General features: G+C 35.6%; 1 protein-coding gene across 4 annotated transcripts in view; it reads right to left on the bottom strand.

Moving 5' to 3' along the window:
- TMEM117 (transmembrane protein 117) overlaps positions 1-20,093 on the bottom strand; it is a 430,326-nt gene that overhangs the window by 175,729 nt on the left and 234,504 nt on the right. For 3 of the 4 annotated variants that reach the window (XM_069490727.1, XM_069490730.1, XM_069490729.1), the window contains one exon: positions 17,812-17,911. The exons of the other annotated variant lie outside the window; for it this stretch is intronic. In XM_069490727.1, the coding sequence (XP_069346828.1) occupies positions 17,812-17,911 (100 nt within the window). The remainder of the gene's footprint in view (positions 1-17,811; positions 17,912-20,093) is intronic. 4 annotated transcript variants of the gene reach the window in all.

The raw sequence follows: 20,093 nt of genomic DNA, 5'->3' as shown, positions 1-20,093 counted from the left end.
AGACGGCACTACCTGCCAGTCCTGGAGAAAACCCCGAATGTGTTGTTCAGAGAAATACTGAGGAAGCTGGGAGAGTGGGACCAAGAAGCAGCACCCACTCTGAAGTTTGTACGAGGGCCTAAAGTAGGGACATTATGTTAACTGCTGTAGAAGTGAACAGGCATTTAAAAGCCAGGGTGTACCACACGTTCTCTGACTGCAGACAGTGCCTGGAGTTGCTGTGGTTCTCGTCTTATGTCTCCAACTATCCACTCTCACTTTATTTTTCAGGAGTTCTCTAAAATGTCCATGTTCTCTGGAATTCCATACAGCATCTTATTCTTTAAACTCACCTTAGCAGTTTCAAATTACAGATATATTCTGATGATTCCCAAATAACTGCATAGACCCTAAAGCCTAATTTACTTTCTATATCTAATTGCTGACTATACTCCTCTACCCTGATGTTCCATAGATACTTCAAATTAATATATATATGTATATATCTGATCTCATCACATCTTTTACTACATAATTCTCACCTTCCTGAATTATGGGTTTTGGTGATCAGGGACAACACACCATCTGCCATACCTAGTCATGCAATAAAAGTAAAGAATGAATTAATCTACCATTACCATAAATCAACAGAATAGGGAATAAGTACAATAGGACAACAAACTGAAGGATAGAAACAAAATAATAATACGGTAATAGTAAAAGCTAACATGTAATTAGTGCTTCCTACTTGCCAGGCAATTTTCTAAGTGCTCTGCCTGCATTAACTCACTTAATCTACATGCTTATTGAATATTAATTACTAAGAACTGTGCTAGGGTGTGTCATATACATACATATGCATTTACAAATGGTATGTTTAATTCCACTGATTTAATTAGCAAAACCACTATAAGGTGGGCATTAGTCTCTTTCCTTTTAAGGAAATGGGAGCAATAAAATTATTGTCAATAGCTAGCATTTATGAGAGCCTGCCACAATACAAGTTCCAGGCTAAGTAACTTACACGGACACAGGTACCAGTTCACTTTACCAATAAGGAAACTATGGCCCAGATCATATAATTAATCAGTAACAGGATTGAAATTTGAACCCAAGTCTAGGCAAATTCGGCATTCTTTGTACTATTGATAGAAAGGTTATCTTTGTTATTTTCTATTTATTAAGGTAGGGACATATGCGACAATCTTCAGACACATTTCATCAAAACATAATTATAGATACAAACTTCCAGAGATTAAGTTGCATTTATGTTATGTATTGAATAAAAAGAATATCTATTTTTGGTATCAAATAAACGAGGTGTTACTCAATATCCATAATAACCCCACTGCCCAATGCTCATGAAACCGCATGATTATAGTCACTAAATGACTGTGTAACCTTTGTCACATGGTACCTCCATTTCCTCAACTGTAAAATGGGAGTAATAATAGATATACCGATAGATTGGGTCTAAATAAATCAACAAATTTAAAGTATTTGGAAGAGACTCTAGCACATGGACTCAATGCATTTTATCTGCTATTGTTACTATCATGGCCGCTACAATAATTCATTTCCAATTACCAATGTGAAGCAAGGCACTGGTAGGGTAATTTCTTAAACAGTACAAAGAAACCCAACATTATTCAGAAATAGTTATATTTCTGAAAATTTATGTACAAATCAAAATTTTAATAAATTAAATGACATTCTTTCTTAAAATAAGTTTCACTGATGGATTATTCTGCACTGTAACTAGTAATTTCCTTTTATCATGTATTTTTTAAAATAAGTTTTTAAAAAGGAAAGGGAAAAGTGGAGTAACCTGGATATTTATATATTAACTTTTTTGTATGTGAATTATATAAATAGGTACATGTGTATCTGTATGTGTGTGTGTGTACAATTACTTAATACTTAAAGTAATTTAGATGCTCAATGTGTTAAAAATACCACTGAATTAACTTGATGCTCTGAAATAGTTAATGCTGCTTACAGAAGTATGAGCCTTACTCTAGGGAGTGGCTTGGACATCACATTCTCAGTATTTATTTTTATCCTTGGAACACCTTCAGGAAATGTCATGTTGCTTTCCAGGTTAGTAAGAAGGGTCCTGCTAATTTACAATCTGCCACTTCTCTCTCAGCCTTCCTTTGGCCAGGGTTTTTGTGCTTTCATCTGCTCTCTGATTTGAAACTAGGAACCTGGGTGGAGATGAGCATTATCCTAAATTGCCTACATTTGTTCCTGTGCCTTCTCTGTCATTTCCACACCAGCACTTTGTTTCTCACCAGGCATCTGGTAGCTTGCATTCTTTTTTAAAGTTACTTTTTAGTATCCTCAAGAACCATCTCAATTAAGTTCATTCTGTTGATGTTTTCAAAAAAGTTGCAAAGTAATTACTAGTTTTATCAGCATTTTTACTTTTAATGGCATGTGTAGGGAGAACAGTAAATATACTATGTTTAGGGTATCAGTGCTAATTCATAAGCATGCAGAAATTATATGCCCCACAGTTTGACACCAAATCTTGTGATTATCTCTGGCTGCACATTATCATCATGAATTTCAAGCATGAATGGGTAAAACCTTCATTAGAAATTATGGACCCACTGTTTAGGAAAAAAAAATGCTAACATCAAAAGTGAGGCTGGCATTTGGTAAGCCTTCAAAAGCACAGCTCTGCAATTGTTTCAGCCTGATTAACCATTCACACCTTTGCATTTGTTTTAGAAAACTAAACCATCTGCAGTTTTTTTTTTTAAATCTTTAAAGAGTAAATAATGCTATTGGACACTGCAGTTTGTTTTTCCTGCAGGTAAACAGAATGAGTATCAGAGTCCAACAAGCTGGCAAATAATGTTTTTTAAAGGAAAGGAAAATCTAAGAAGGCAGAGATTTTTAAGGCAGTAACATACATTATATCTGAAGAGAAGGATTTAACAATTTGAAGCTCTGCAGGTACCAGCCTTCCACCTCTCATAGCCACAACATTTGGTGATTATGGATTGCCACTCACTATTCCTCCTGCTGAAATGATATTCCAGGGTCTGTACTATTCCCTCCAATTTTCTCCCCATTAAGCATTTTCCATTTGCCACTCCCAATTCCCAGTCATCCTAATTACCACAGAATTTCCCTGCAGATTTCTTCCTCCCATCAGCACCAGACATCAAACATGCATCACCCCCATTCTCTTAGGCTGTTGGTATCTTGTATTGTGCAACCCTTGCTCCTCCTCACCACCTTTCTTCTCGACTTGCACATTAGCTACGCTCTGCCAGCCAGCTGTACCACAACAAGGATGCCAAAGAGCAGGGCAGACCCTGACAGCTACTGACAATATGGCCGGTAATCACTTTCCTATTGTGTAGAATTCCTATTGTGTAGAATCTTTACCATTGACTTTTTCAGGGCTTGCTAATTTTTTTTAAAAAAGTTCCCAAATGCAAGTTAATTTTTGCAATGATATTTCTAAAGTTCATTATTTTCCACCTGCACTAAAACATCCTAGACACAACATTTAAAACCCAACAATATGTAATATTTTTGAGGTGCCATGGCAACCAAAGATTAAATTTGAATTTGAATAAAAGAACTCAGTCTCCCTTAAAAATCTTCTCTTAGCTGAAAAGAATACTAATATAATTTTATGTGGAGTCTTGTGAAGTGCATTCAAGAAATGTCAAACTATATTTTTAGCTATGGAGTTTGTTTAATCCCATAAGACTCTATCTTGCCTTTATGTTGACAAATGAATAGGACTGAAATATCAGGGCTCTGAGCTTCTGTCAGGATCCACTTTACATCAAAAGTTGTTGTTCTTGAGCAGGTGTTTTCTGAAAACTTCTGAATTAAAATCTACACTTACCTTATGATTCCCCTGGGTTTGCTATTGAATTCCTTTGTTGCCACACCTTAATTGACTCCAAGCATTACTTTTATAGACAAGGCAATGAAGTGTTGTGGACACACAACACAAATGAGAGGCTCCCGATAATTGTCATTGACTAGGAAAATCCCACCTTTATACACCTGCTTCCCAAATTTGCTTCTTGAATGACATATCTGGCCCAAGCTCCTTTTTCTTCATGTTTTTCTGCATATAATCCATTTTAGAAAATATAAAATTAGTATTTTCATAAATTCTACAACTTGGACTCTACTAAAATAAGCAGGACTAAAAGTACACGCAAGGCTCAGGGTTTAGAGCACTGGTATTGTAAAAGTGCACACAAGAATACTATTTCAATGAGTGTCTCATTTTTGCCTCAAATACTTATAGACTATAGAACTCAGAGCTCATGAGCAGGGAAGATTATGAGAAAAAGTTTTATGGCAGTTAAAAGTTCAAATTATCTAGTTTGTGTCAAGATTATACTTTAAAATTTTGCATTTTTTCAACACTACTTTTTAGTCATTTATTTTAGCAAATAGTGACTATGACTTACTCACTCAAGACTGTCTTGTCATCTTTTGAAAAGCATACCTAAGTATTCCTTAAAGAATATAAACTTTTCATCATATGTTTTCATCACTATACTTATTTCATGTAATTTATATCTTAATTCTTATAAGCAGAGAAAATTCTGGCAAATGACATAACACTAACATCAGGTATATTTATAATTTAGAAAGACCTACTTAAAGCCAACCTCATTTTTTTTAAAAAAAGCTTGCTATGTAAAATGGTGATTATATAATCTAGGTATCAGTTCCTGTTCGGCTGAGCTATGGAAATGACAAGCACAGCAACAATAAAAAGACATTAAAATTAGTAAAAAGTCTTCATTCAGAAAATGCAAATTGTGAACTACATTTTAGGATGTTCTCATTTATAAAACACTATAATTTGTTAAATTAAGTAACACTAACAATATTAACAATCATAATTCCACATGCTTTATCTTTGATCTCACAGCAGTTCACAGCCATATTCTGTGAGTAATAATTACTAAACGTAAGCCATGCCTGGCACATGGCAGCAATACTTACTCATGTTTAATAAGAGGTGAAGAATCAAATTAAAGCATATGGAGAATAGGGGGAGCAGGTCGTCTGCCGGTGGGAGGGTAAATCGGAAGGAAGTTTATGTAGATTACACTGTATTACAATAGGCAACATTATAAAAGGACTGTTTTTCATATTATGAACTGGAAAGTGGGGGATGGGACTTGCCCTGATGACTACAGAGAGGAAAACTGATTGAATAATTTGAGCCAAAACCTGGGCTTAGTGATATTTCTCAGCTTTTCCATCAAGGCTGGTATACTTTTAGGGGAATTCACTGTGAGCATCAGAAGGAATCCACAATCAAGTTCTTCTGTAAGAATCCCAAAATAAGTTCTAGTCTGAGCCCTGGAGGCTAGGTGACATTTTCTGAGCATTTATATTGCCCTGTGGCAATGTGTGGCCGTTGTTGGGGTGCTGCAACCCAAAGAGGAAGCCAGCCCTCTTCCCATCCGTTTTTCCCTTCCTGCCTGCTTCTCTGCTGTACCAGTCTCCCAGCACCAAAAGATTCCTCCCCTTGGTTTCCCTTCAGCCCTAACATTTGATGGTTACAATCCTATAATATATGATTATTTGACATAGCATATGTCAAAATGAAACATGGTCCCCCAAACTTTTCTGTGTTTTAGAATCTCTAGGATCTTTTAAAAGTTCCAACACCCAGGCTTCATGCAGACAAATTAAACCACTGTCTCTGGGAGTGGGACACAGGCGTCAGCAGTCTTTGAAACTCCCCAGGTGATTGCAGTGCGCAGACAAGTTTGGAAACCGTTGCCTTACAGGATTCAGGTAAAAATTGATTGGGGCGATAAACTAAATAAGCTTGATTCACTAAACCTATATAGAAACTGCTTAAGAGCTTTATAAATACTGGCATTGTAATGATATTTGTATTCATTCAAGATTTCCACAATACATATTCATTAAGTACCCATCTGCACACCATTTCCTGATGATAAACCAAAGCTAGTCAGTCAACAAATACAGCATGAGCTTGAAGTCTCTCTGCACCCATGCTGGTAGGGGCTAACCTGACTGCACTAACAAGCGTTTCATTAACACTTCAGTAAGTGTTATTATGAAAATGATTTTTACCCACTTGAGCCTTAAATGTTTGGGTGGAATAAGTGCTAAGTGGTACAAGGTTTCTGATTGTTCTTCTCAGCTATGATTAGTGTGCAGGGAGTTCTTGTCTCCCCTGAATTTTAGTGGTCATAACAAAACAGGGAGGACCAACCCTTTAGGGAACGGATAAGTTTACATGGCGTGAAGAGATGTTACAAAATGGCACCTGCCCAAAATTCATTCCCTGTGTTGTTCTTGCAACATTCATGTCATGCATGTGTCAGTTTCCAAGTTAATGTGCCCTGCTTAAAAAGCATGAAACAGGAGTTTCTATCAGGCGACAAGTGAGCAGAATTTGTGCTGAAGTTGTGTCCTACTTTGCATCACTGGTATTTTTGTATTAAACTGAATTTTAATGCCTCTGTGCAGGGACTATACTCTCTGGTTCAGCACAGCCCACCCGCCCCCAATATACATCTTTTTATCTCATACCAGATGTTTCACACTTTTACTAGATCAGCCAGGTCTTGAGGGCATTCGAATTTGCAACTCTGATATTTATTATTTATGCAAGTTTAACACAGAAAGCCACTGTCACTCATTAAAACTTCACCATAAATTGATGATTTAAGACACTGAAAAGTGGTTAGTGAGATTTGAATAGATCAAAAGGTGTTGCAGGACAACTTCTACAAACCACGAGCATTCACCAAGCCAGCAATCTAGGGAGAGGTTGGCAGGGACAAGGCCCTTGTGGAAATTCCTTTAATAAGAGAATGTTAACTTTAAATGCAAAGGTATTATGACTCCATTTCTACTATATTTAATAAAATCTAATGTTTACTCCCTCACCCACTTGTTTTTATTTTACCTATGCTTAGTATATATTTGCCAAGTGAACAGATTAACAAAGAAGTGCCCTTAGCAGAGTTCTGAAATACTAAAGGCTTGTAATTTTGTAGTGTCAAAATTTGAAAAATATTTTAAAATTATGTATAGAGACAACTTATTTGATAAGTTTTGTCATGTAAAAATATTTGTGGGGGGAAAAAGGTAGTTTGAATGGAGGCAAAAAGATGATTATCTTATCTTAAGAAATAGTTGGGCAAAAGTATTACTAAAAATAAATTTGAACTATTCTCTATTTGGTTGAATAGGCTCTGAGCTTCACAAGTCCCTTGACACCAGAAAAAGCATTTTCTCAAAGATATGTAATAGAGAGATAGTCACTTGAAGGCATCAACAATTTGAGAACGGTGGTTAACGGCACTACAACAGAGGTATTGTATCAAAAAGCTACTCAAGATGTTCTAAGGCTAAGAAGGTAAAGTATGCAAATAAGTACCAACAATAATTATTCTGATTGGTTTTTTTTCCTGCTTGTCTTTTTCAGTGTAAATATAATCAAAATAAATGATTATTTTTAGATACCTAGCATCTGGTTGGGAAGAAAATTGGTTCATTTTGCTAATTTTTTATTTAAGTAACATAAAATACATTGTTTTTTTAAAAAATATATTTGCCAAAAATCTTCCATTGATTCTATCATCTCTAGGTAAAATTGAAAATGCCAAATAGAAATTAGGATAATTACAACACAAGGAAAAAAGTACTCAGAGCTTGAAAAATATTAGGTTTCATTTTTCTTCAATAGCTACAGGTCCACAGTATTTTTTAATGATGTATTTTAAAACCTTTATGAGAGGTACTATTCTTTCCAATGAAAACAGATGGCTTCTCTCCAGGTTTTCTGTTTCATCTCAAGCATTTGACTCATTTAGGTGTTACTTCTCATATATCCTCTGGTTAGTAGTCAAGTTGAGAACAATTTGGAATTTTCCAATTGGCACATGTGGTGTCCTACTTTCTTTTTGTGAGCCCTGGTCTATAGCACTAAAAAAAACTATTGATGTGTGGATTAATAAAGTGTGGTATATGTATAGCATGGAGTACTACTCAGCCATAAAAAATGGGGAACTAATACCTCTTGTATTATCCTGGATGGAGCAGGATAGAGTCACTCTTCTAAGTGAAGTATCACAAGAATGGAAAAACAAGCACCATGTGTACTCACCATTAAACTGATACTAACTGAACAACACTTATATGCACATATGGAAGTAACATTCATAGGGTGTCTGGCACGTGGAAAGGGGGAGAAGGAGATGGGTAAATTCACACCTAATGGGTGTGGTGCTTGCTGTCTGGGGGTGGGGCACACTGGTAGCTTTGACTTGGGCGATGCCACAAGGACAATTTATGTGACCAAAGCATTTATACCCCCGTAATATCCTGAAATTTAAAACGAACAAAAACCTATTGATGTGGACTTTATCTTCCATTTTAATTGATACTTTTGGAAATACGAAAGGTATTTATTTGATCTTATACTTGACCATCAAATTCAGTTACTATTGCATGCTTAATTGGCTCCTTGTGCAATATCATGTTCAAAAGCTACTTAAGATGTTTCACTGAGCAAGTTTGTAGACTAGTGAGGGATAGTTGAAGTCAGGCCCAGGTCTGGGCTAAACCTTAACATATTTTGTCAGCCAGGGCAAAAGGAAGTTTTTTATTCCTAATCAGCCATACAATATATAAGAACAGAGAAGGATATATGCCAAACACAGTTTTTAGCAAACTCTTACTTAACCATTTCTTATCAAAGTACTGTATTCCCTCTGTTCACTCAAATTACTTGTCTCTTGAAATATGATGTAATAGCTTCTATAAAGCAACAACAACAAAACATAAGTACAGGGTACTTCATTCCTATAAATTGGTTCTTGATATTTATAGAACATTTAACTACAAATGCAACATACTCCATGAATATAAAATCTTTAGTGCTCTAAAAATTCTTATGGCAAACAACTGCTAAAGGATAGCAATTTAATATAAACAAAACACTTAGCATTTAAATAACCAGGAATTGCAATCTCTATCTTAAACAATGATATTATAATATAAAACTTATCCTTTTACTTTCTTCCAGTCCAGGAATAAGATATTTTCCAACATCTTTGTCAAAAGAGAATGGGAATAAATAGCTGAATTTGAAAAGCAATAGTTTGGCTGGGATATAATGGTAGTACCACTTGGTCCTGGTAAGATACACACTTTCCTCCCCAGCTTATGACAAAATCCAACAAATTTAATTGACATGGCAGGAAAAAAAAATTAAACCAAAATATATGTCTATATACCATGTTGTATTAAGATATACAACTAAATATTCTCAAGAAAATGATTTAGTTTGGCAGAACAGTATGGTATTTGAAAATACTGAAAATTTTGGAACCAGATTACCTGGGTTTAAATCCAAGTTTTGCCACTGACTAGCTGTGTAACCTTGGGCAAGGGCAAGACATTTAACCCTTCTAAGCTTCGGTGTCTTTACCTGTTTTCAGGTTGTTACAAGTGGGAAATGAGTATATATCTGATATAAAGTTAATAATATAATGAAATAAATACCAGTTGCTAGTAGCTGAGATTAGAACTTGAAAAAAGAAGTGCTTTTTGTTTTTTTTTTTTTTTTGGAGACTGGGTCTTGCTCTGTTGCCTGGGCTACAGTGCAATAGCTGCATCATCACAGTTCACTGCAATCCCCAATTCCTGGGCTCAAGTGATCCTCCTGCCTCAGCCTTCCCAGAAGCTGAGAATAGAGATGTGCACCACCACATCTGGCTAATTTTTTTTTATTTTTTGGAGAGATGGGGTTTCATTATGTTGCCAGGCTGGTCTCGAACTCCTGGCCCCAAATGATCCTCCAGCCTTGTGCCTGGCCTGAGCTTCTTTTGTAGCACGTTTAGTAGTATTTGGATTACCCCTCTGATCATTTCTTTTACCTTTTATTTAGCACCTCCTGTGACCCCATTGCTATTGTAAATATGTACATATGTGTGTGCACATTTGTGTGTGTGAGTATAGGCACTATTCTAAATATATATAATATATAATTATATTCATATAAATATAGTATATATTTATATATAAACATTATTCTAAATATGTATATTTAAAATAGTTCTTGGCCTACAGGAGGTGCTAAATAAGAAGTAAAAGAAATGATAAGGGGAGTAATCCAACTACTTCTAAAAATACTACTAAAGAAGCACATAGCTTCGTTTGTGAGTTCTAATCTGAGCCTGTATTAATAACCAGCACTGATTTCGTTATATCACTGACTTTCAAAGAAAAAACATCAAATATCAATGCCTCCTGGTTTTTACTTAAATTTCTTCAGGTAAATTATGGACAACTCATGCTTTAAAATGTGTGAAATAGGCCGGGCGCGGTGACTCACGCCTGTAATCCTAGCACTCTGGGAGGCCAAGGCGGGTGGATCGCTAGAGGTCAGGAGTTCGAGACCAGCCTGAGCAAGAGCGAGACCCAGTCTCTACTAAAAATAGAAAGAAATTATCTGGCCAACTAAAAAATATATATAGAAAAAATTAGCCGGGCATGGTGGTGCATGTCTGTAGTCCCAGCTACTCGGGAGGCTGAGGCAGTAGGATTGCTTGAGCCCAGGAGTTTGAGGTTGCTGTGAGCTAGGCTGACACCACGGCACTCACTCTAGCCCGGGCAACAGAGTGAGACTCTGTCTCAAAAAAATAAATAAATAAATAAATAAATAAATAAAATGTGTGAAATATTATGTTAAAAAAATCATAAAGAATGTGTGGACAAAGGAGATACCTGCCATGAGAAAGTATAAACCAAATAACAGAAATAAAGTGTAATGGAATTGAGAGAGGCTAACACTGAGTTGGGGATGAAAAGGTGAAAAATGAGCATCCCTTGCCTCTAGTAGTTCTGTCTTTCTATAAGAAATGTCTTTAGTGTCTTTCATATCTTAATGTAGTTCAATTCAATACCTTTTCCTAGGTGCCTTTCATATCCTTAGTGAATATGAATTATGGAATTTATATTCCATAAATTTTTAATGAATGAATATAAATTGCTTACAATATACCTATCACATACAATAAAATTATTTGACATTTTTAATGGGCACTGACATGAGGAGACTTATAGCAAAAGCCAGAATTTGCACTTCTGTTCTTAAATATCTATATATTATATAATACCATAATCTTTTTTACTCAGAAATCCTTTTCCATTCCATGTCATATTCTATTTGTACTTTTTAAAATCCAAGATTCCTGAAAATTAAAAGACTCTTGATCACCATTTATGATGCTATCAGAACATAGGAAGTTAGACGCTCCTGCCTTATTAATTTTTTAGCAAGAACTTATTATTTTGAAGGAACATGAAACACAAAGCTAAAATATTTATAGAGACATTAAAATATTTATACATGCAAAAGCAAAATGACCATATTTAGTTCCCTCTAACTTTCCTAATGAATAAAAAGGAAATTTAAAAAATAATTCCTCTTTTATACTCTTTGCTTCAATCAAATGATCAAAGACACTGGTAATGTTCTTTTGGCAATTACGGGAGCCATGAAATCTGCTGTCCTCGGGTTTTGTCTGTGTGGTCATCAGTGTTGATGCTCCACTCAGGTTCTCTTCATCTGCTGAGCACTCCATTCCCCAAGAGCATATCACACGCCCAGTGAATCAGGCCAAGGCCAGACTTTATGTGACACCATGTAACTACATCTTTGCTGGCCTCCTTCCCTTCCTCTCTCCTGTTTCTCTCATCTCCTTACAGAATTCCCAAGAGCACTTCCTCAATAAGTCATGTGCCACAGATCCCTGATGCTTGCTTTTTTCTTAGGGAATCTCACATAAGATGGAATTTTTAAAGAAAGATAGTATATTAATTAAATGCTTGATCTAGTTTTCATTTTCACTCTACAAAGTAATGAAATCCAACATACAAATTTACCAAGCATGAAGTTAACTAATCAGGAAGTAGGTTGAAGTCATGAAGTAGTGCTAATTAGCAGGCAAAAGAAAAAACCCAGAGTAATGCTTGGCTCTTGGGTCCAGCCCCCCTGGTTAAAGATCTGGTTTGCACCCTTCCATTTGTCATAGACACTCGTTCAATGAGTTTGCTAGCCCTGTCCTTCTATTCCAGGTTTCGCAGTTCAAATTTTTTTCTATTATGAAGTTCAGTAAAGCTATCATTGCTACTTTATTTCACGTACTAAATCAAATTCAATTGTACTTTTCATTCTGTCACTTTGAAACATCAGTGGAAGAGAAATAATTAGAAAACTGGCATTGATCATAATATGAATTGTCAAGCTCAATTCCAGACAGAATAACAAGCTAGATGTGATGCTGGTTACATTCCAGGCTATTGTTCATCGGCAAACTTAGAATTTGCAGAACAGTCCACAAAACAGTGGCATGTACATACTGCAAAATTCTGAACTAAATGAACCATTTTTAATTTGTTCCAATGAAAATAACACAGATAGTCAAATTCCTTCCTTAATAAGTATGCAATAAGCACGGAATGACAACAAAAATCTATATTTGAGGTTTGTATGTACAAGGTCTGTCGGGAAAGTATCCAGCCATGTGAACTGTTCTCATTATATTAACAATGGCTGGATACTTTCTGGACAGATCTCCTTGTATACATAATTATAAATTTTATTTCATATTTTCTATATTTAAGCTGAAGGAATACTTTACTACCAAACACTGCAAAAGTATTTCCTGTCTCTATTCTTTTCTACCTCTTCTAGGTTTATAAATAAATATTAAAGTATCCACCATTCTTTAATTCTCTCTGCCTTTTTACTGATGTTTAACCAATTTTCTGTCTTCAGTAGTAATCTCTCCTTGCCCGAGTGACCAAAGGGACATATCTCAACACAGTTTCCTGCTACCCCAGAGCTGGGAGTGACACTATGCCGCTGACAGCACCAATGACCATTTGAGGAGTGCTCCGGTTGGACCCATGAGAAGCTCAATCTTTGTTTTATATTCTTTGTCATTTACATTCAAGGGTCACATCACCATTCTGTGAGAATCACACTGATGATGCATTACTTTCATGCAAGTGTGTGTTCACAAGCATGTGTCCCCATGGTTATGGAAACAGATTTAGCAGGGTTCAGGTGGGGTGGGAAGAGGAGAGAAGCAGAGGTGATACCTATGTACCCTGAACAATAAAGCACTCTCCTCTTGCTACCTTTTAAATATTTTAGACTACCCATTTTACAATAAGCCACAAAACTGAACTAGGAAAAAGGAAATAAAATCTAGTGGTTAGGTGCCCTTGTGATCTATTTATTCTTTCAACAGATATTTTTTGAGCACCTGTTTTATGCCTGGTTCTGTGTTGGGTGCTAGGAATACATTTGTAAAGATGATTGACATTGTAACTTCCTTCTAGAAGCTTCTAGTCAAGTAAGGAAGAAAGAATTTTCAGCTTTGCCTCTTACATAAATAGTCTTTTGAAACAAAGATAATAGCAACATAAATATTAATTATAAGATCTCTCTGAAGAAATAGAATATGTGTGAAAAATAAGAAGGCAAAATTTGTCATTCAAATATTTAGATGATGTAATACTTATATGTAAAGCAGGCACAGTTAAAATTGAAGGGTGAAATACATTTTTAAAAAGCATTTTTTTCTAAAATCATATTCTTGATACAGTCTCAATGAAAAGAATTAAATTTAAAATTTTTATTTTTTGTTATACTCCAACTACAAAGTCTATGTTTTTATTTTTTGTTATACTCCCACTACAAAGGCTATGTTTTATTAATCCAAAGGCATTTCTGCATGAAAGTATTGGCTAAGTTTGTCTGGCTGCAATGAAACTCCAAGTTCTAAGAAAAAAAAAGCTGTTAAAATCATATACAATTTTATAAATGAATGTTTACTATAAACATTTGAAATAAAGGTAAAGTCAACTGTAAACAACTAATTGTTTTCTGTGTTTACGACATTGCTTCATGGTAGAACCTTTGCTAATAGTGGCAAATATATATATATAAACACTCACAGATAATCCTGGGAATAATGTGTCAAAGCCAAGCAATGTCCTGTGACTACTGGGAGTTGATATACACAGCACTTAGTTTTTAGGATTAGGATTACGGATTTATGATGACTTCAGAATTTACCATCAGAATTGTCTTCTTGGGTCATAGCTCAACTTCACCTTGTTTGTATGCCCCTCACCCCAACAAGAACCTCAAACCTGGAGTCTGATGTCCCCACCACATGGTTGGTCATACCATTTAATGCTGTAAGAGAAAGGCAACTAAAACTGTATGCAGCAAGGGGCTTGGGAAAAGGTATGGTTATGTATAGATAAACAGGAAGTGCTGTCCCCTTCTGGTAATTAAACGAGTGGTAGAAGCAAGTGCCATCATCATGTCCTCAGAATCACCTGCCACCCTTAGACCTCAGCAGAAGCTGAAGCAGCTATGGCAAAACTGGGGCAATGTGACATGGGACTGGTTGACTCTCCTCCAGCTCCTGGCTCAATGGCACAGCGTGTGGGCACATAGGTGGCTACACGGAAATGGTGTTGCATGTGACTCCCAGTGTTGTTGTCTTATGCACATCTTCATGACAGAGCTCTTTTCTGTCTGCCAAGAGCAAAGGGCCAGCTCATCACTTTATGTATTTCTTTTATAAATTTTTTAAAAACCTATTTGACCAAAAAAATCAGTAACCTTAAGTCTGCTTCATGTATCTTTTATCCTCTGCATGAGGAGTGCCACAGAGCCAGGAAAAGTCAGGACTGCCTAGGAAATTGAACCTAGTAGACCCTGATGCTCCATAGTGTGAGGGCCAAAGGTATTTCTCAAATTGGTTGACATCATCCTTGTCTTTGGATCACAAAACCCTGGGAAAGTTTTGAATTATTTCCATAAAAGAAAATTCTCCATTTCAGTAATACAATAAAAGGTACACTTCAATTATTAATGTAAATAGTCACTTGGTTTTCCATGACAGTTACCTTCATCATTGATATTCATTTCATGATGAGAATTCTATAGACAGATGAAGGTCAAAGCTACCATAGACTTCTCTCATGAGGAAAAATATTATTTTTAAAATGTTATCAATGCACACATATGTAGACATATAAATATTTATATGGAAACTCACTGCCCAGTTGGTGGAAATGGGAATAGAAATGATGTGCTCTGGGAATCCTCTTCGTGTGACTGTACTTTCAAATCAGGAAAGCTCGGTAATTCTTTTGCTATTTCTATCCCCACGCCTAATGGGGAAAGGTCAATGTTTCATAAAACATAAGCATAAAGAGACTTTGGATTCTCCCCCAGGTTACAGAAAGGAAAGAATGAGAGGCCCCAGAAGGTTAGATGACTTAACATCACATCACAGGATTAAACCTAGAACACAGTTTTCTCAACTCTCAGTGCAGTCCTAGTGCTGTGGTATAGTAGTAATCTATTGTACAGAAAAAAGTAAAGTTATCAGGTTAACTAGTAGAAATAGAAGACATTAAAATAGTAAATTTAGAAGAAACTATGAAGGTTGGCCAGACCTTGGAGAGAGACAGACCACAGGCTGAACCGTGGAATTATTTGTCTTCCCTTTAACCACATGAGGAGACAGACAAATGCCCTGCAGAAATCCAGCCAGGAGTGGTTACAGGTCTTTGGTCAAAGCTGGACCATGCACTTTCCTCTTAAAGCTGCCCTAGTAATTGGACCCCATCTTATAATTACAAAGGAAAAAAAATGCTAATTAAAAAAATAATGAACCAGTAAATGGGGGGGTGAGGGCAGAGCTGTATATGGTATAGGAAAGCACCACCTTCAGGAAAAGTCTGAGAAGGAACTGGATGGAATTGGGTCACAAACAAATAATGACGGCCTAATGGGAAGGAAAATGATTTATGTATCAAATGGCTGGCATGAGCCTGCAAACTCCAGAGTGAGCTCCTAGGTCATATCGGTTTGTTGTTTCTCCCCTGACTTTTGTCAGGCTCAGTGTTAGACAAAAGTCGGGAAGCAATGCACCATATCAATTTCGTCTCCTCTAGCACTGGCGATTGGAAGGAAACTCCAAGCACTCTGGACCCTGGGCTTGGGTTAAGGTGGGATGTTTACAGTCCTGGAACTCAGGAAGTGTAGGCATTCCAAGGCTTGGATCAATGTCCTGCCTTGGCCATCCCTTCAAGGGACTGGGCCCAATTAAGAGGATGAGGGTCCAAAAATGTGAACAACAATAAAGCACTTCTATCTACCTTACACTTTAGCATTTTAAGTCCTATCACAGAGCCAAACATTAATCTTCACAGAAAATATGTAAGTCAGGTAGGAACTATTAATCCATTTGCGAAATGTGCAACCTGAGCCTCAGAGGACTGTATGTTATTTGTGGAAGGCCAAACCATAGGTGGCAACGTCAGAGAATCCAAATTTCTGAACTCTTGTTCTAGTTCTCTTTTCCATTGTATTAAGCAGATTCACCATAAAGTGAAGTCAAAATCACAATCCACAATTAATATAGAACTTTTTTAAAAGACATTCCTTCCCTCAAGCTCCCAGGAAATTATGTTTTTCAAAGTTCATATATGTCCTTCTAAACAGCTTTTCCCAATGGAAATGGAAATTTTTGACATGAAGCAGCCTGGTTTCAATGACTGGCCTATTCTAATTGCTATTTCTAGAGATCACAAATAATATAAATAATTTTTCAAGTTTACATTTTAATGTTAATGGAATTGGACACTTCTGATAATCTGTTAATATTCTAAAATCAACAGAGGCTCAAAAATAGTATGTGCAAACCCTTTTGTGGTTGGCTGACAGTCTTCCAGGATGATCACACTAGGAGCAGTGAAGTTAGAACTGCTTCCTGTTTCCTGAAAATACCCGTTCTAGGTAGAAACAAAGCAGGAACTCTGTTGTGACAATTTACCTACTATATCTGGCACACCTCTGTAGGGGCCTGTCCACAGCAAGTCTTGTTTGAGTCGGGCATTATCTTCCTTTTGGTAGATCTCCTCATTTTCAAGTGAATGGACTGACAAAGATAATTAGGACTAACTTCACTTATGAAAGGTGTCAATGAAGTGTTTCATTTTTATAGGAATTATGCTCTTTGCACTCTGTGATTCTCTTCTAAATTTATAGGACCTAGAGGCTTTTTAGCAACACACTAAATTTAAGTTTTTAACTCAATGGTTAAAAACAGAAGTTATTCTCTTGACAGATGAGCTCAGCATGAGATATGGCTTGTCTATTAATTGCAGGCTTATAATAATAAGGATTAATAATATCCAAATGAGAATAAAACAGACAATTCTCAGAACTCTTAGTCACCATTTAGTAGGTTCAATGAGAAGAACAAATGCAGAAAATTATTTTTAAAGTCCTTAAAAAATGTTTCATATGGTCTTCTCAAATAGGCCAGACCACATTCCTTAACTGAAAATTGTACATATCAAAGAAAACCCAAACTTATTTAAACAAACAAAATTATTTAGAATTTCACAGGGATAATTTTCTATTAATTTTATGATGTTTATATGTTTGTATGCTCAAACATACTGTGTGTGGACGGATGGATGGATGGATAGACAGATAGATAGGAAAGTAGATTCTGGTGGAGAGTCATCACTAATATTCTAATTTGCATTGATTTTTTTTTCTGAGGTCCAGAGATACTATATATAATCTCTGACTTTATCTATACTCATAAATTTATTCCATTTGAAAGAGAGATAATTATTTTACTCCAAACCATCAAAAGCAGGTTCTGTCCAACATTACAAACATGTCTTCCATCTGATGTTTGTTTTAAATGGGTGAAGTTAAAATTTTCTTACCATCCAAGCTGTGACAAAGTCCCCCATCCAGGTCCCTACTGCAGCTAATTTCATGAAACTTTCATTTCGGATGCCCATATAGTCTGTAATGATATATGCTCTGTGGAAACAAACACACAAGACATTGTCCGGACTCAGAGAGCCATACAGTCAAAGCTTTCTGATTCAGCAACAGGCAAAGGGACTTTTCCCATTTCCAACAAGCTGTCTTTCTCTTGTCCCATCACATATGCTTACAAATCTGGAAGACTATTGAGAGCTCTGATGGTGTCTGGTCACTTTCAATTAGACTTGAAAACTGAATGTGGCTCTACTAATTACCATGTGCATTTCATATTTGAGCCGTAAGACTGATGACAGCTTTTGAAAAATCAAACAGAAATACTCAGCAAAGATACCATCTCATGATCACTCAAGTATGAGCAGAGCAGAAACTATTCATGAATTAGAGTAACTTGGGAGAGAAGAACTAATTTTCCTTCAGTTCTGTCAAGTAAGAACCACTGAAAAGCTGGGACTAGGCTTCAGATATATTGTACCTGAATAATGTTCAGAATAGTGTCAAGATTTAAGAAAAATTTCCACACAATGAAGCAATGTAAAATTTGATTCAAATACGTGTGGTTTAAATTATTACTAAAATAATAATAACCAGAAGATTTAAGTTTATCACTTGCTTTTTGTATAGCTAATCCTTGTTTCCACTGATCCTTAGATACTAATAATAAGACCATGCTTACTGTTTATAAAAAGCATTTCCATTTTCATTTTCTCACTGGATATTCAAGAAAACTCTAAGTATTATTTTTCCCATTTTGCAATTTCTCTGAGAAAACTGGGACTCAGATCACCTAACTTCCCCAACCAATATCACATAACTAATGTACAGTAGCTAAGAATCAAATTTCTGTCTCTTATAATTTTTTTACTCTAAGTTCCTTTCACTCGGATTTATTTTTACTTTAAATTTTGCTCCTTTTCTTATTTATAATGATATCTGTACAATTTAGAGTATTAGTAAAACTTGATTCTTCTTAATTTTAAAACAACATACACTAGAAAATGATATGTTTGTTATTTATCTACTGAAATTATGAAGAAGCACATTTTTTAAGTCACTGAGAGGTAAACTACCTCCAGTTTTTTCTTTTCTAGAGTTACTTCAGATGGTTTGATTATTCATAAAATAAACATATATTTAAATAGTTTTATTACTTAATAACCAAAGCAAACTTATAAACTCTTAAAACAACTCTTTTTCCACAAGCTTCATTCACCTACCTTGGAGGGTCTGTGTAAATGTCTTAAGGTCTCACCCTAAAATTCTGGATCTCTAATTCCATGGATTTCCATAATGACCAAAATTTTATAAGTATTATAAACTTGCAATGCTCCAGGGATAGTTATCAGCACTTTAAATACAGTGTCTCTATTAACTTTCATACCAGTACAATGAAATGTATTATTATTCCTAATTTATAGATATAGAATTGAGATTTTTTTAAAGTTCAAGAATTTATTTTGAAATAATTTCAAACTTCTATAAAAGTTAAAAGTATAGTACAAAGACCTCCTACATACACCTCATTGAGATTCCCAACTTTTAACATTTACCATATTTGCTCTATCACTACCTTTTCTAAATATATCTTATATATTAATATATCTTACATATTATATATCATATATTATATATATCATATATATACCATATATATATGACTGTTCATCTTTCTTTGAACTATTTGAAAGAAAGTTATGGACATCATGTCCATTACCCCTAAATACTATGGTGTGTCACTTCCCTAAACAAGGACACTCTATCATCTAACCGCTAGGAAACCCTCAAAATCAGGAAATAATTGAAACAGTACTACCTTCTAACCCACAAATCCCATTCATATCTCTCAAGCTTTTCTTTCTGGCCCTGAATCCCATCCAGGAATGCATGTTGCATTGAATTGTGTCTCTCCAGTTACCTCCAATTTGGAATACGGCTATTATGGAATTGAGATTTAGAGAGTTTTTGCAACTTGTTCAAGATCAAGCACCTGGTAAATTGACAGGAATTGAATCTAAACTTGATTGACTTGGAAATCCAGGCACTTATCCACTGTGCTATACCTTCTTCCTACAAGTATTCGTGGAGATATAAAAAGCACAAAGGATATCTACTCTGTCCTCCAGTACTTTAGTAGACAATGAAAATCAGCATTTATTTCCTTTGAAGATAAGTCATTATAAGTCAACAGTAGCATGCAGAAGTTTTAGCTTCCAGAGCT

This window comes from Eulemur rufifrons, chromosome 16 (assembly GCF_041146395.1).
Source record: "Eulemur rufifrons isolate Redbay chromosome 16, OSU_ERuf_1, whole genome shotgun sequence".
Taxonomy (NCBI): domain Eukaryota; kingdom Metazoa; phylum Chordata; class Mammalia; order Primates; family Lemuridae; genus Eulemur; species Eulemur rufifrons.
Note: the sequence above shows the minus strand (reverse complement) of the source record. Positions and strands in the feature narration are given on the sequence as shown.